Below are 15299 nucleotides of genomic sequence, written 5' to 3' on the forward strand. Positions count from 1 at the left end.
TTTTACAGCCTTACTTCCTGTTTGACATCTTTGATCTGTTATCGGTTCAATTAACTTTTGGGAGGATTGGTAGGAAGATCAACTGCAACAATTTTGGTGAAGACTGGACAAAATTTGTAGGAGAAAAAAGAAATCCAAGATGATGCATTGAACTTAGCTTGATCCAAGAAACTACAGGAACAACATAAAGTTCAAAAGTTATTTGCAGAAATATAAATTAAAAATTTGAAAGGTTTTAGATTGAGACCTTAAATTTGACACAGTGAACATTCAGACACTGGGTAACTTCACAATTTTTTTTAAAATAAAGATAAAACAGATATAATATGGTGCATTACATTAAGGAACATTGTATGCAATGTGAGAAGAGCAGTGGCTCTCAGTATGGTAATTTTTGCACACAACACCTGTTGACTCACAGTGCGGTAACAATGATCACTTTACATAACAGTCCATTGTCCGTCTTACCTGGTCAACCACACACACGCCACATGAAGTAGGTGTACTTCATTTATTTTAAATATAATTTAATTAATTAATTTGTAATTAATACAGACTATAGGTTAATGATTATGTTTATCTTACTATATTCACTATTGGTGCATTTGGGCTGCCTGTGGAAAATATGAAGCAAGATTAACCACAGGTAAGTGGTTAGAATTCAGGTAAGAATCCATGCAAATCACTTAAATTATTATTTGACCTGTAACCTTACTATCTGATTTCTATTCATGTTCTAAAATGCATAATTAAATTGAAAATACAATTTTATTAGAATAGATATTCATTGGGCATATTACATGTTTAATGTAAATTTCAGGGTTAATAGTGTGTCGTTCATGCTGTTACAATACATGGATGTCTTGCAAAACTTTCCCCAGGGCTTAACTTGCCACAAAACCAGTATAATTATCAGTTTAAGCAACTTTTCCCACAAACTCTTTATCTCACAATGGGCCTTATTCATGATACATGAGCATAGTGTAATAAATCATAAATCAATTCTTACCTAAATTGTTCCATTAAATGTAATGTGACAGTTTACATAAGAATGGTTTTCAGAACAATTTACACAGAAATTCTTTCTGCATTTCATGAATAAGGTCCAATGTGTGCAACATTCTTGACAAATTACTTTCATGGTAAACAACATTCAGTACTGGAACATACTGTTCGTTATCAATGTGTTTGCCCACGCAAACAACTTTATAAAGTTTATTTAAAAAACAAAGATGAATCTCACAGACCTTTTTCCAGGTAAACCTTGATGAAGCAGAACCTCATTTAATCTCATCATAAAACTTTAGTGTCTTGAGAACATGAGAATTGTGTTTCCCTGTCTGAGAAACCTAATATTCTCAGACACTGTAGTCAGCAAACTAATGATACAGTCAGCAAGTGGCCTATGTACTTAAACAAATCACTAGTATTTATATTTTGGGCACATTTTAAGTGTTAGACTCCTGTCACAGGGTGAGAACAAGAGATCGCTGGCCGTGATGGAGTTCTGGCTGATTTCGGTTCCTCTGGACAAAGTCAGCTGTCAGTCTGTTGAGACACTCAAACGCATCACTGCCAAAACAGGTCTAGCCACAAGCTACAGATTCCATGTTCCAGAGCTGAAGGTAAAAGATCGCTCTGTTTCTTCATTTCTCCACAAATCTGCTACGCTGCTGCTGCAGAGCAGTATGGAGACTTGCTACTGGTAGAAAATACAAAGACATACTAAGTTTAGCATGTGGACATGCTGCTGCTGCACAATTGGACAAAACGCAAGACATGCTGCATCAAGCATGTATGAACATACTGCTGCACAACTAGACATTACAAACAGTCCTATTTTGCAGATCTAGGCCCATGGAGCTGGGGTGGAGGTGGGTTTCAGAGAAAAAAACTTTCGCAGCATGCTGCACTGAAACCAGATTATCTGCAAAACTGAGTTATTGAAATGTTACACAAAGAGACAGATGCAAGATGATTAGCTACCAGAATAAATGTCAAAAGACCGATCAGCTTAAACCATGCGAGATGATTGGCTTAACTTGTCACATCTGAGCAAACAGCTTGGCTAACAGATAACAAGTTCAAGAACCTATCAGCACGTGCCACATAGAGTTTTATGGCTGAACTTGGGTTATTTTTAAAGTTGAATCCAAACAATTCACGAAACTAAAACTAACTTTACCGCGCTAATACAATCGGTTCGGCAATCCCATCCCCCACCCCCCTCCATTCAAAAACACTTGAAGACTTACTGTATGTATATATAATATTTAAAAAGAAGAAGAATTAGAGGGATCAATAAATTATTAATCATGCAAAGGCAGTAAATTGTTCATCTGTAATCATGTAATCCATAAAGAAAACGTAACTGTAAACTAATTACTAGTGTATTAAAATGTAATCTAATTAAACTAATTACAAGTACTTAATTTTTGTAAACTGAAAATATAATCCAGATTACATATTATCTGTTACTACCCAGCACTGAAGATAGATGGATAGATAGATAGATAGATAGATAGATAGATTCTGCGTTTATTTCCTGTCTAAATAATAGTAATTACGATATGACAACTTGGAGATTCTGCTCGAAAATTATTTGTTTAATCACTATATTAATTTGCCTCTATATGTTCTTGCAAAATGTTTAAGAATAAAGAAAACGATTCAGGTAACACAGGATATAATTAAATAGCAAATGAAACAGAAATATGTTTTTAACTGTTCAAGTTGCTGCCATATTGGTTCGTAAAATTCAAAGCTTTCACAGACTTCTAAGTTTGTAATTACGAGTTCTATGAGGAGATGAAAGTATTTTACCAGCTGGAATCTAGTAATTATGGTAATTCCGACATGACCTAAACACAAAATAAATCCAAGGGATTTTTTTAGATATTTGATCATCTGCTGTGTGAAAACTGTAAGTCCAAACAGTTTGGAAAAGACATAGCAACATGAGTCAGAACAGGCTGAATGTCTGTGCTGAGTTTGGTGGATGTAGCTTGAAATCTGTAGGAGGAGTTACAGTCAGAAATGTTGGTCTTGGTTTAGGGATTTAAAAAAACAAAAACTAGATTTTTAAAAAGTCTAGATTTTTGCATTGCTTTAAGAAAATGTGAGTGGTTCTTATCCATGTAAAACTTGCTGCCATGATGCTAGGGTGTTGTGGGTAATAGCCAGGACATAGCTATGCAGATGCAGGTGGTTGAGTGTTGCTAGGTGGTTGCTAGGGTGTTCTGGGGGGTTTTGTACTAGCCTAAGTCAAGTCTCCATGCCAAGTCTTATGATATTTTGGTCTCTTGATATGGCTTGGGCCCCTCTTTGAGCAATATGTTGAAAGTGTCACTCTTGACTCTTGAAGAAGTCAACCAACCAATTTACCAATAGTTTACTAACTGGGATCAAAGAATACATGATGAAAATAATTAAACACTTCAGTTTTATCTTTGATTAACAGAGGTCACTTGAGTGTGATAATCGACAGTAAGTGTTCCATTTACAGACCATGTGTTTGGTTTTGAGTTCCCTTCAAAGCAATATGACTCTTGTTAAGGACCAGTTTGCTCCATAGGAATTAATTGAGAGGAAAAACAACTTGACTATGTAACTCGGGGTGCTATGTACATCTGGGCTAACAACGTATGTTTTGTTGTGTACAAAGGTGGGAACTCTGGATTTGTTGTTGGGGGTCTCTGATGAGCTGTCAAAACTGGACTCATTTACAGAGGGGTAAGCATCATTCCTTTAGTAATAATATTTGTCTGTATCCCAATATAAATATAGCAGGCGTTCATTACTAAACTACCACTTACCACATTTCTATATAGTATTTACAATATGTATTTATAACATAGTACATTGTATGCTTCGGTAATAGCACTTACAAAATGCTGACCATGATGCCACTTTTAGCATGTTTTTGGGATAGTATCATAATCAGGGTTGGGAGGGTTACTTTTGAAATGTATTCAACAACAGATTACAGAATATATGCTGTAAAATGTAATTTGTAACGTATTCCGTTAGATTACTTTAAGAATTTAAATCATTTGGTAATCAGAATACAGTTTTTTGATTACTAATGAGATTACTTGGCATTTTATAGTAATTTGTTTCTTTTAATATTTAGTCTATTCAGTTGTAAAGCTTTTGTCCAAATACATGAAACGATCTGAGTGCCTTTAAAGGTGGAGTGTGTGATTTTAATCCAATACACTTATTGTCAAATTCCGTGAAAATCTCTTCACGGTCCGTTAGCTGTCTGTTCTGTGTGTGCGCTGAAAACAATCTGGTGTTTGTACACAGCTCTGGCTCTGTAAATGGAAAAATATAAAAAGTAGATCGGACCGATCCGCACAACACTGTTGCGATCACACAGCATTGGCAATGAGCGTGCATGAATTTGGGGGGCGGAGCTTCTGAAGGAGCACTGAAGGGAGGGGTGTGTTTGTTGGGCTCTTGAGTTGTCAAGAGCCAAACAAAGAGCCAAAAAAAGCGCCCTCTGTCACAGACAGACAATTAGAAACACTGACAGATGAAACATGAATCCAATAAATACACAATTATAATGATATATGGTTTGTCAATATTTTTTATGCAGTTAGGGTATTTTTACAAGAATAAAGGATGTTTCTATGAGAAATGCTAACCAATGTAGCCTTAAGCATCATTTAGAAAGCTACAAATAATATATTATTGCCTCATTCTATGAACATAATCAATATACGATCAGAAAATATGTTGTTGTATGCACTTTGTGGTTTTGAAGTAAGTTTGGAGCAGCATAAATGGTTAACATTGTGTAATTGTCATGTGAAAATGTAGCTTTATGCTAAGCTATGATGCTAATTCTAGCCCTTTTACTGGCACCTACCAGGCACCAATATATTTTATGATGAATTCTATCAAGGAAATCCACGTCAGATCATATTTTGCTTTCTTAAGTAAGACCTTTGATAATATGGCAAAGATGTGCAAAAATGATATTCTTAATGAGAACTTTTGTATTGTTTTCCTGTAAAAATATCTAAAAATCCTTAAAAATATATATATTTACTTGAGAAGTAACACTGAATAAGATATAAGATAGGCTTTTTTTCAGGTAGGAATGTATTTTAAAGGTAAGTGTAAATTGTCTTACTGTACTGGCAGATTATTTTTTTAATTGTTGTTCAGTTATGTACAGTCAAAACTAGTAAAAAAAAAAAATCTGACAGAGCTGAAGAAGTAATCCAAAGTATTTAGATTGCATTACTGACCTTGAGTAATTTAATGGAATATGTAACTAATTAAATAATACAGCATGTATTTTGTATTGTTTAGTGGAATAATGTTTTTAAAGTAACCCTCCTAACCTTGGTCCTTTGTCCTTAGTACAATTTGATTGATGTATTTGTCAACAAGTTAACATAAAACAACATTCACAACCCATTTTAGTTTTGTAATGCAATATATTTTAGATTGAAACACATTCAATTAGAAAAATGTAGGGTAGGACCTAATTTTATCCATTGGTAATTGATTGCCGGCACCCACTGGTTGAAACTAAAGTGGCCTTTATGATGTCAGCCGAAAATCAAACTAATTTCAGTGCCAGAGCAGATATTCAATTTTTATGAAAGATTATAAAGATAAACACTGTTTTTCTTTGGTATAACATGCACATAAATCGTGCACAATAAGACCAGGAATGTATATTTAATTAAGTAAACAGTGTCAATTTTGACTTCATGAGAAATGCTTCACTGTAGTGGACATCTGTGTGTTTGGTGTCCTGTGTTGGTGGGAAATTTCTCCATCTCCTGTAATACAGTTATCACTAACCGTGACACTTAATCCAGTTGAGTTGAGTTTCAGGTGCCACCTTACAATGAATCTTCCTGCCTCAGCTGCAGTGTTCATGTGTGGTGGAAACTGTCCTCTTTTTCTCCCCCTTTCTCTCTTTTAGTCTAGCATATCCATTCATATGACCTCAGGCAAGATTACACTTAGGTGCTGGGTTCAACTTTGGGTTATAGTTCTGAATGGCAACTGTGAAAATTTTAGTTATTTTTTAAGCTTAGTGGGGCATCAAATCCTCTGTTTGGTTCACAGACCATTATTCTGACTGGGTTTGTCTGTGCTTATGGAATAGTATTTGATTGAAGTCTGTTTAAATTGTTTGTAGTGTCAGTTTTTCTGGCACCACCAGCTAAAATATTTATCTCCAAATTTCTGTTGTATAATGAAGTGTGATGCGTCAGACGTCACAGTGTTTGGGTGAGGTGATGGACGAGTTCAGTGGAAAACTCCTGGAGATCATGTTAGTGAACAGAGGTGAGTGTGGTAACAGCTAAACCTGTTCCATCAGGCAGCAGAGAAGAGCTCATTAGCTTCAGGCCACCTCCTCTGAGCCGGGCCATGAGCACCTATAGATCATGTTACATATGAAACAAACATGGCCTGATAGAAAGATTTAACATAAAAAATAATTGCCTTACCAGATACAAGGTCATATGATTTATTTGACTCTTTTTTTAGTGATTGATACTTTGTTAATACTCTCACCAGAGCACAAAACCCACCAGAAAGATCAGCAGTCACCACTGAAATCGTATTTCCAGACCATGCAGGGTATGCTAACATTTCCAAGCTTGAGCTTGTGTGTTTATTTTTGTTTGTGAGTGTATTTTAATGTGAGCAGTGTTAGGGAACATGACTTATTCCTGTTATGATCAGCTGCCTTATGTGGTCATACCATACATTTGTTGTTATTTAATTTATTTAGATGAGGACCAGTTATAATGTTAGTAAATGTAATTCAGAAAACATAATGTAGTTTCCCTTTTAAGTCATCACGTCAACGCTGCGTCAGTGGCTGATACTATGGGAACACCTCCCAGGAGTGGCAATCTCTGAAGCCCTTTAAAATCACGCCAATCTACTGGCAGATGGCGTTTGATGCTCCACCTCCATTTCATCAGAATTTTTCTCTTCTGGGTCACAATAACATCTCTCGTGCTCTGGACGCCACAATCTTCACTTCGGCATTTAATCTGCACACCTTAACAGCCAGTGGATTATGCTTTTGTGCCGACAAACAGCAAATCCTTTATCACTTCCGTGTTTGAAACATTATGGGATTATTGGGGTCATGGGATTGTTGTTGTTTGTTTTATTTCATTGTAAAGCACATAAAAGAGCCTTTAGCTCAATGGTGTCGTTTTCAAGATGATGTTTCGCAAATGTTTTTCACTTCATGAGCATTATTTACCTCTGTCTGACAGGCAGGAGGCGGGACACGTGGAAGCGGCACTCGTTAAGACTGATTGCATTCATTGTTAATGCATGAAACTCAAGATGCTTCGCTTGTGGCTCACCTTCTTTTTTGAAGGACGATGTCTGTCCCCCTCCCTCCCAGCATACTCCCTCTGCGGATCCAGAAGGACAGCATGAAGGAGGTACACAAGGCTGAGATATCGAGCATGGAGCGTTTGAGGAGAATTTGTCATTGGCACAAACCTTGCATGCCTCCCCGCCTTCACTACAGGCATCTTTACCCATTGAATTAACCAGTGAAGATCTGCACCCCACAATTGGCGCGCATGGTGTGATCATGTTTGCCGGTTGCAAAGAAGATATAGATGCTATATCATTCGCAGCGTCTAAAGCTGTGGCCTGGTCGCACTTAGCCAATTAGTTTGTTGGTATTTTCCCCCACTGGGAGGAAATCCACACTTAAATCTCTGATGCTGAGCTGATGCAGGTTCTCTCTTGTGCGCTCCAATTTGAGTGGCCCATTCTGAGTCACAGTGCCGTTTTTCCCCTAGCTGCATGACTAGCTGCTCAAAATGTGGCTTTCGCCCTACTCTGTACAAATGCACATTTCTTTACAACACTCAACTGCGCCACACAAAGGGGTTATACTGAGATCCCCCCTGTTGAAAAGGCAGTTGTGGCCCATTTATGCCCCTCCTCTGCATTGGGATAGAAAGCTGATGCACCCATAACATCAACAAAAATTACGGTGGGTTATGGCCCATGATGGAACTGAGATGCTTGAACTGGACACTTGCGAACTCTACATTCAAGATGGTTAAAGCCATTGCGCTCGTTGCGATTCGCAGGGTGTGCAGTGTCCCATGAGGATTGAGGCCTAGTTAACCAGGAGCATGGCTTCCTCCTCGGGTTGGGTGAAGGGTGTGTCCTTGGAGGACATCTGTCTGGCTGCAGGCTGGGCTTCCCCTAATACCTTTGCCAGGTTTTATAACTTGGATGTTGTCTTATCTGTCTTCCAATGTCCTTGCTGGGAAGGAGAGTTAACTTCTCTATGTTCATTGCCCTAAAGGCTGATGTCATTGTGTATTGGCCATTGGTCTCATTACCTGCCATTCCTTGAATCTTCTAGGTATGAAGAGTAATGTTTTTAATGCATTTAATGTAATGTTGGTTAGTGGCATTACATTATTCTGTCAGCCACTGACTGTTCTGAACTTGTTCCACACCAACTGTGCAGATGAGTATTTCTGTTTCACTACTTTGCATGGAGTGTCATTGTTATATTTCCAAACATTATGTGGTTTTTGAAATTCTCTCTTATCCTTCCTATTTTTCAATATGAAATATCGATGCCTTTCAACTGTCCTATTGGCTAGTAGGTGTTGCCTTGTGCATGTGAATCAGTAGCACAGCGCTATGGTATACAGTTCCCATAGAATCAGCATAATACGCAGCTTTGAAGTGACTGTCTTTGGAGGGAATGTCTCGGTTACAACTGTAACCTTGGTTCCCTGAAAGGAGGGAATAAGACGCTGCTTCGCTACCTGCACTACTGATTTCTCGCAGTTAAGGGGTGAGATGTGAGACATGCCCTCTCTTCCCTTCATTTGAAAATCCTGATGAAATGGTGCTGTGCTCTGGTTTATATGCCCGTGATGACGCAAGCATCAGGGGCCAGTAGATTGCGTTATTTTAAAGGGCTTCAGAGATCATCACTCCTGGGGGGAGTTCCGATAGTGTCAGCTACTGAAGCAGCATCTCTTTCCTACCTTTTAGGGAACCAAGGTTACAGTCGTAACCGAGACGTTTTAAGACCATTTTCTACCCTCTCTCTCTTAGCCTTACAATGAACCAGGCCCTTGTTTGCTGCTCTGCTTTTAAGATTTCAAAGTAAACATGTTAAATGAGAAACAGCACTTCACACAAGGGCATCAGGTTTGCTGTTGGGTCGAGAATAGTTTATACTGCCACAAGGGCGTAGATTTGGCTTGAAAATTGTGGGGTTGCAGTGTGAAGGATTTACCTATGTTTCCAATGATCATAGTACAAATAATGGGGGGACTGGGAAGGGGGACGTGTACTTGCTTGTTTAGATTATTGGTGGGTTACCTCTATGCCCCTGCAATGCACCATCCTTATTGCTAAGCTTGCATTACATTGTGAAAGATTTATAAAACAATCCATGCGGTAATGCGTCCCTCTAACTGTTACAGCAATGATCTTGTTCAAATAAACTTAAGCCAAAACTTTCTGATCCGAGACATTTTTACTGCTTAGTTTTTAATAAATGCTCTTTTTTGACTCGGTAGGAAGCTTTGAGTTCTGAATTGCAGTATGTTTTCATAGTACAATAAACATTTTTCCTTAAAAGATTGAGGAACATTTGATTTCTCATGATATGACACCTTTAATTTGGCAGGGTAAAGATATCCTTAGCACCAGATGAGCTATCTCATGTACATTTTTGCCCATTACACTCTCTGCATAGACCTGCATGACTATGTTTTGGGTGATAGAGAGGTTTTCAGTTATAATTGTCAGTATATGAACAATAAAGTATTTTACTTATTTGAAAAAAATAAAAATAAAATAAAATGAGCCCTACGCATTTTGCACATTGAGTTTTTACCACATTCTGATTCAGTGTTTCTGATGTTGTAGTGGACTTGGCAACATATGTGACCAGGTTTCAGTGGGATAGAGCCAAATACCCCAACTCACAGCCTCTAAAGACCCTCACTGACATCATCTCTAAAGTATACACCTTATGTACTTATGTATCTTATATGAAACACCTTTTAAAGCATATCAAACGGTTTGTTCCTATATGTGTTCTGAAGTTTACATTTTATCATCTGTTTGTGTGTGACAGCAAGTTTCTCAGGTGGACACAGAGTTGAAGTCACGCAGGGCTGCATACAATAATGTGAAAGCCAGTATTCAAAGCCTTGAGCGCAAAACTGAGTGAGTTTTTGTATTGAAAACAAGTTGATGAACTTAATGATGGCCTCAATGAGGTCATACAATATTTGCATGTTTCATTTTTAATTAAACAAAGCTTCAGACCATCACTAACCATCTTCATAACCATCACTACTGCTGTGCTTAACTAGAGGAAGTTTACAGACCCGCACGCTGACCTACATTGTGAAAAAGGAGGATTTGGTTTTAAATTCGGAGTACCTAACAACGCTGCTAGTTGTGGTGTCCAGGTGAGTATAAAATTTCAAGCTTGACAGTGTATGAACCAAACACTGAGAGCAGATCTAAAACAATTTTTTATTGATCAAGCATTTTTAATGCATTTATTATGTATCTCCATAGGACGGCATATGCACTATGGGAGAGGACCTATGAATCCATGTCAAAGTTCATTGTTCCCCGTTCCAGCCGGTTAGTCACTCAGATGTTTTGTGATTTTGACAGTACTGATTTGAGCTCTGCTTAACTCTCTTGCTCTCATGGGTGTTCATGCTGATGGCCGACGGCTAATCCAATAGTATTATCAAGTTACTGGTAGAAAGCAAGAGTTCGTCTGACCGCAGTCCATCTCATTGGCTTTATTTGTCTTACTTTATCTCCTCTCTATTAGGCAATTTAGATGCTTACAATTTCAGAAAGACACATCCAGGCCATTATGAACATTTTTGAATCTGCCCCTCATGTTTTGCATAACATATTAAAGGGGTCATATCGTGAGAAGACGAATTTGCCTTGTTTTTTTTATTAAAGAGTTTGGCCCTAATTTACTATAGGATGCGCAAACTTCATAGCACATGGAAAAATTGTCTGAGCTGATCTTCCATCGCTGTCATGGATCCACCGGACTCCCTCTCTCACTCCACACTCCGCTCTCTCTCCCTCACTGCTGACACTGCGCTCACTCTCCCCTGAAGTTCTGATCACACGCACCTGCACATCATCGGTGTCTAATCAAGGACTGCATTTATACCCCGCTCTCACACACTTTCATTGTCTGTTCTCTTCAGTGTTTTCCCGGAGACTACGGACTTCCTAGTTTTGTCTGACTTACCTGTTAATATACTTACCTTGTTATTGTTTTCCTCATCTGTGTTTCGTGTTGATTTATCCTCCAGCGTTTGGACTCTCCTATGTCGCTTAAGTTTCTTGCAAATATCAAAAGACTGTTGTGAGTTAACTATTCATCTGTACATCGCATTAGTCCCCTATACACAGTATATTAGATATGTAAATTGTGTTATGTAAATCTGATGTTTATTGTAAATTGGTATATGTCTCATCACTGTCATGACTGCGATGTTGCTCGGAACTGCACCCAAGACTTTCACCCACTGTTGCATTTGTGTATATGGTTGTGTGACAATAAAAGTGATTTGATTTGATAGTGGTGAACCTGCAGTAAACCTTTGGCGACAATGAAGAGTTTACCACAAAGCTCATTTGTATGAGTGAATTTGAGTGGCGAGTTTGCAGCAAGTTTGCCGGAACTCTAGGTTTTTGAAAGGGATTACCATTGCATGGTGAATTTCCGCTGGCTAAGAAGGCGTGTGTGAAACCAGCAAAAAACTAAGTCAGTTTAATGCTGCACGTTGTAATCTGTGAGAGTGAAGTTATAAAGAAACTCAATGCTAAAATGATATTCTTGTCCATTGTGGATATTCAGTGTAGCTGTGTATGATGCACCGCCCACACAGAGGTCACTGACAAACCAATTAACTTCCTTTTGGTCAACGCTGCAAATTCGCTTGTCAAAGTTCACCAAACTTGAACTCCACTCAAAATCTGTGAGGGGAAATTCTTTGCTACTGGATGTCCATCACGCGAAATTCACAATTGCGTGGATTCCCATTGAGAAGACTGTATTTCACCTGCAGAATTTGGCCATGCGACGGTAAATATGACCTCGCCTTAATGAATTCAGGTGATTTCGTTCTCAACTCCAGAATCCTTTTGGACCATTTCAAGATAAGTGTCATACACGGGTACTCTGATAAACTGCTCTTACAAATGATTGCTAAATAACAGGGATTTTATCATGGTTTTATACACCAATGAGCCCAAAAATTCGGACCACCTGCCTAATATGCTGTTGGTCCTCTGCGTGCCACCAAAACAGCGCTGACCCGCTAAGGCATGGATTCTACAAGACCCCTGAAGGGGTCTTGTGGTATCTGGCACCAACACATTAGCAGCAGATCCTTCAAGTCCTGAAAGTTGTGAGGTGGAGCCACTGTGGATCACACTTGTTGGTCCAGCACATCCCACAGATGCTCAATTGGATTGAGATCTGGGGAATTTGGAGGCCATGGCAACACCTTGAACTCTTCATCATGTTCCTCAAACCAGTCCCGAACAATGTGTGCAGTGTGGCAGGGCGCATTATCCTGCTGAAAGAGGCCACTGCCATCAGGGAATACCATTGCCATGAAGGGGTGTACCTGTTCTGCAACAATGTTTAGATAGGTGGCAAATTAACATCCACATGAATGGCCGGACCCAGGGTTTCCCAGCAGAACAAGAGCATCACAATCCCTTCACCGGCTAGTCATCTTCCCACAGTGCATCCTGATGCCATCACTTCCCCAGGTAAAATGGCGCACACGTACACGGCCATCCACGTTATGTAAAAGAAAATGGGACTCATCAGACCAGGCAATCTTCTTCCACTGCTCCAAGGTCCGGTTTGATTCTCGCGTGCCCATTGTAGATGTTTTCGACAGTGGACAGGGGTCATCATGGGCACTCTGACCAGTCTGCTGCTACGCAGCCCCATACACAGCAGGATGCGATGCACTGTGTGTTGTGACATTCCTCCCGTAACCATCATTAAAATGTTCGGTGACTTGTGCCACAGTAGACCTTCTCTCGGTTCGGAAAAATGGGATAGCCTTCATTGCCCTCACGCATCGATGAACCTTTGTGGTTTCTCCCTCCTCGGACCACTGTTGGTAGGTACTCACCACTGTTTACCGGGATCACCCCATAAGCCTTGCTGTTTCAGAAATGCTCTGACCCAGTTGTCTGGCCATAACAATTTGGCCTTTGTCAAAGTCGCTCAGGTCTTTACTCCTGCCCATTTCTCCTGCATTGTTGACTACGAGAACTGATTGTTCACTTACCATCTAATCTACCCAGACCTTGACATGTGGCCTTGTTAGGAGATGATCAACATTATTTGTTTCACCTGTGAGTGGTCAAAATGTTTTGGCTCATCAGTGTATAATCATTAATAAATGTGTATAAATAAATGTTTTTTGTTCATACCTATATACACAATAAGTGTGTTTGTGTGTGTGCATCACAGGAAGTTGGTTGAGGATGATGATGCAGGGATTTTCACAGTAACGCTGTTTAAGAATGCTGCCACTGAATTCAAAGCCAATGCCAAAAAGCACAAGTAAGAAAACTGTCAATGCATTACTACACTGATATCCCTGTCTGCTTTATTTAGGCTTGGAAAATAAAGTAATTGTTCCTGTTGCCAACAGGTTTACAGTAAGGGAATACAACCTGGATGAGGCAGAGAAGCAAAAGCAGGAGATGGTCCGTCTTGCTGTGGATAAGAAGGAACTGTATGTAAGTAAAAACTAACAAGAATTCCCTATAATGATAATATAGTTAATAATAGTCTTTATTTATTCATTCTTTGTCAAGAATAACAGAATGCTAATTTGCCTCAACAGAGAACATTTGTGTGTTGGCTAAAGGTGAACTTTAGTGAGATTTTTGTTGCCTGGATTCATGTCAAGGTCCTTCGTACATTTGTCGAGTCAGTTCTCAGGTATTGAAGACAAGTAAACATATCTAATAAATTAACACAGACAGACAGACAGGATCAGTTATGATTTGAGTGCTGTTGTTTAGGTATGGTCTGCCGGTCAGTTTCCAGGCTATTTTGCTACAGCCCAATAAAAAGAGTGTGAAACAGCTAAGGCAGCAACTCAACTCTTTATTCAAACACCTTGACCCAGCAGCAGTGACTAGTAAACCAGACGTAAGAATTTTTTAAAAATTACGTTTGTACCTGAATTCCAGGTTTTTTATATGAACTACTCATTAGCATTGTCTAGATAAATCAGAACTTTTAAAGATCCTGTGAATTCACTTGACGAGCGCAGTTGATGTATTTCCTATTAAAAAAGGAAGTTTGGGCAGGAGATATCTAAGGGCTCATCGCCCCTGTTTTTAAATAGTTTTAGTAACATCATAGTAGTTGTAGGTGGTATTACAGGGAGAGACATTTTCATTTAAGAGAGCATGTTACTGGCCAAAAATCTGTGTAGTACAGGCTGAGTGATCAGTAAATTTTTAATGTGTATAAATGCTAAAAGTGAATCTTGTCAACATTTAGGAGTACACAAGCATATACTGTAGATGGCCTCAAAGATGACACACATGGACGACAAGCCACAAAACTCTAATTTTGAATTCATGGGGTCTTTAAGAATATCTCAATGAATAATGTGAAGTCCACTGCTCTTTTTGTGATGAATGTTTGATGTCACTCTTTCTAGGTGGGATTTGATATCCCAGATGTTACCACTGGCCAGCAGGAATATTACTCCTACATCTGTTATCCAATCAAAATTAATTTGGTGGATCCGAGCTAGTACTCATTCACATAATAAACTGGAAATCTTAAACGTTATTTGGGATACTGTACATGTTTTGCATCTTACAGATTTAAATAAACCCTGACACATTTGAGTGTGCATTTTTTTTTATTATCATATTACGCACAAACATGTAAATATATTTGAAATGAATTGAAATCAAATTTTATAATTTGAAGTTTATGTATATAAAAGGGTGAATTCACTAAACAGTAGTGCCACTTTTGAACATGGTATTTCAGCACAAAAACCTGTTTATTAACCATATGCAAACTAGTTTAATTAGGCGCAATTAGTGCTGAGATAGTGTTGCGTGTCAAGGATTGAGAATTAGGCTCAGGACCCAAGTGCAGAGTTTTTAAAAACAAAGGATTTATTAACACAACAAGGGCAAACACAAACCTTTCACAAGGGGGAAAAACAAACATAAACTACCCCATAGGG

General features: G+C 38.7%; 1 protein-coding gene across 1 annotated transcript; it reads left to right on the forward strand.

The window, feature by feature from the left end:
- Positions 1-1499: 1499 nt before the first annotated feature.
- On the forward strand, positions 1500-14935 carry atp6v1c2 (ATPase H+ transporting V1 subunit C2). The gene is made up of 13 exons (XM_051723244.1): positions 1500-1625; positions 3665-3732; positions 6233-6318; positions 6553-6615; positions 9922-10016; positions 10133-10224; positions 10374-10472; positions 10585-10653; positions 13547-13639; positions 13731-13818; positions 13926-14023; positions 14107-14236; positions 14757-14935. Exons 1-13 carry the CDS (start codon positions 1500-1502, stop codon positions 14850-14852), a joined length of 1203 nt encoding a protein of 400 aa, XP_051579204.1. The 3' UTR covers positions 14853-14935.
- Positions 14936-15299: the final 364 nt, after the last annotated feature.

Source organism: Myxocyprinus asiaticus, chromosome 17 (assembly GCF_019703515.2).
Source record: "Myxocyprinus asiaticus isolate MX2 ecotype Aquarium Trade chromosome 17, UBuf_Myxa_2, whole genome shotgun sequence".
Classification (NCBI taxonomy): Eukaryota; Metazoa; Chordata; class Actinopteri; order Cypriniformes; family Catostomidae; genus Myxocyprinus; species Myxocyprinus asiaticus.

Coding starts and splice junctions, on each gene's coding strand:
- atp6v1c2 (XM_051723244.1), top strand. CDS start 1,500: ATGGAGTTCTGGCTGATTTCGGTTCCTCTGGACAAAGTCAGCTGTCAG. Junction 1,626..3,664: donor TCCATGTTCCAGAGCTGAAG/GTAAAAGATCGC, acceptor TTGTGTACAAAG/GTGGGAACTCTGGATTTGTT. Junction 14,024..14,106: donor TTTGTCGAGTCAGTTCTCAG/GTATTGAAGACA, acceptor GCTGTTGTTTAG/GTATGGTCTGCCGGTCAGTT.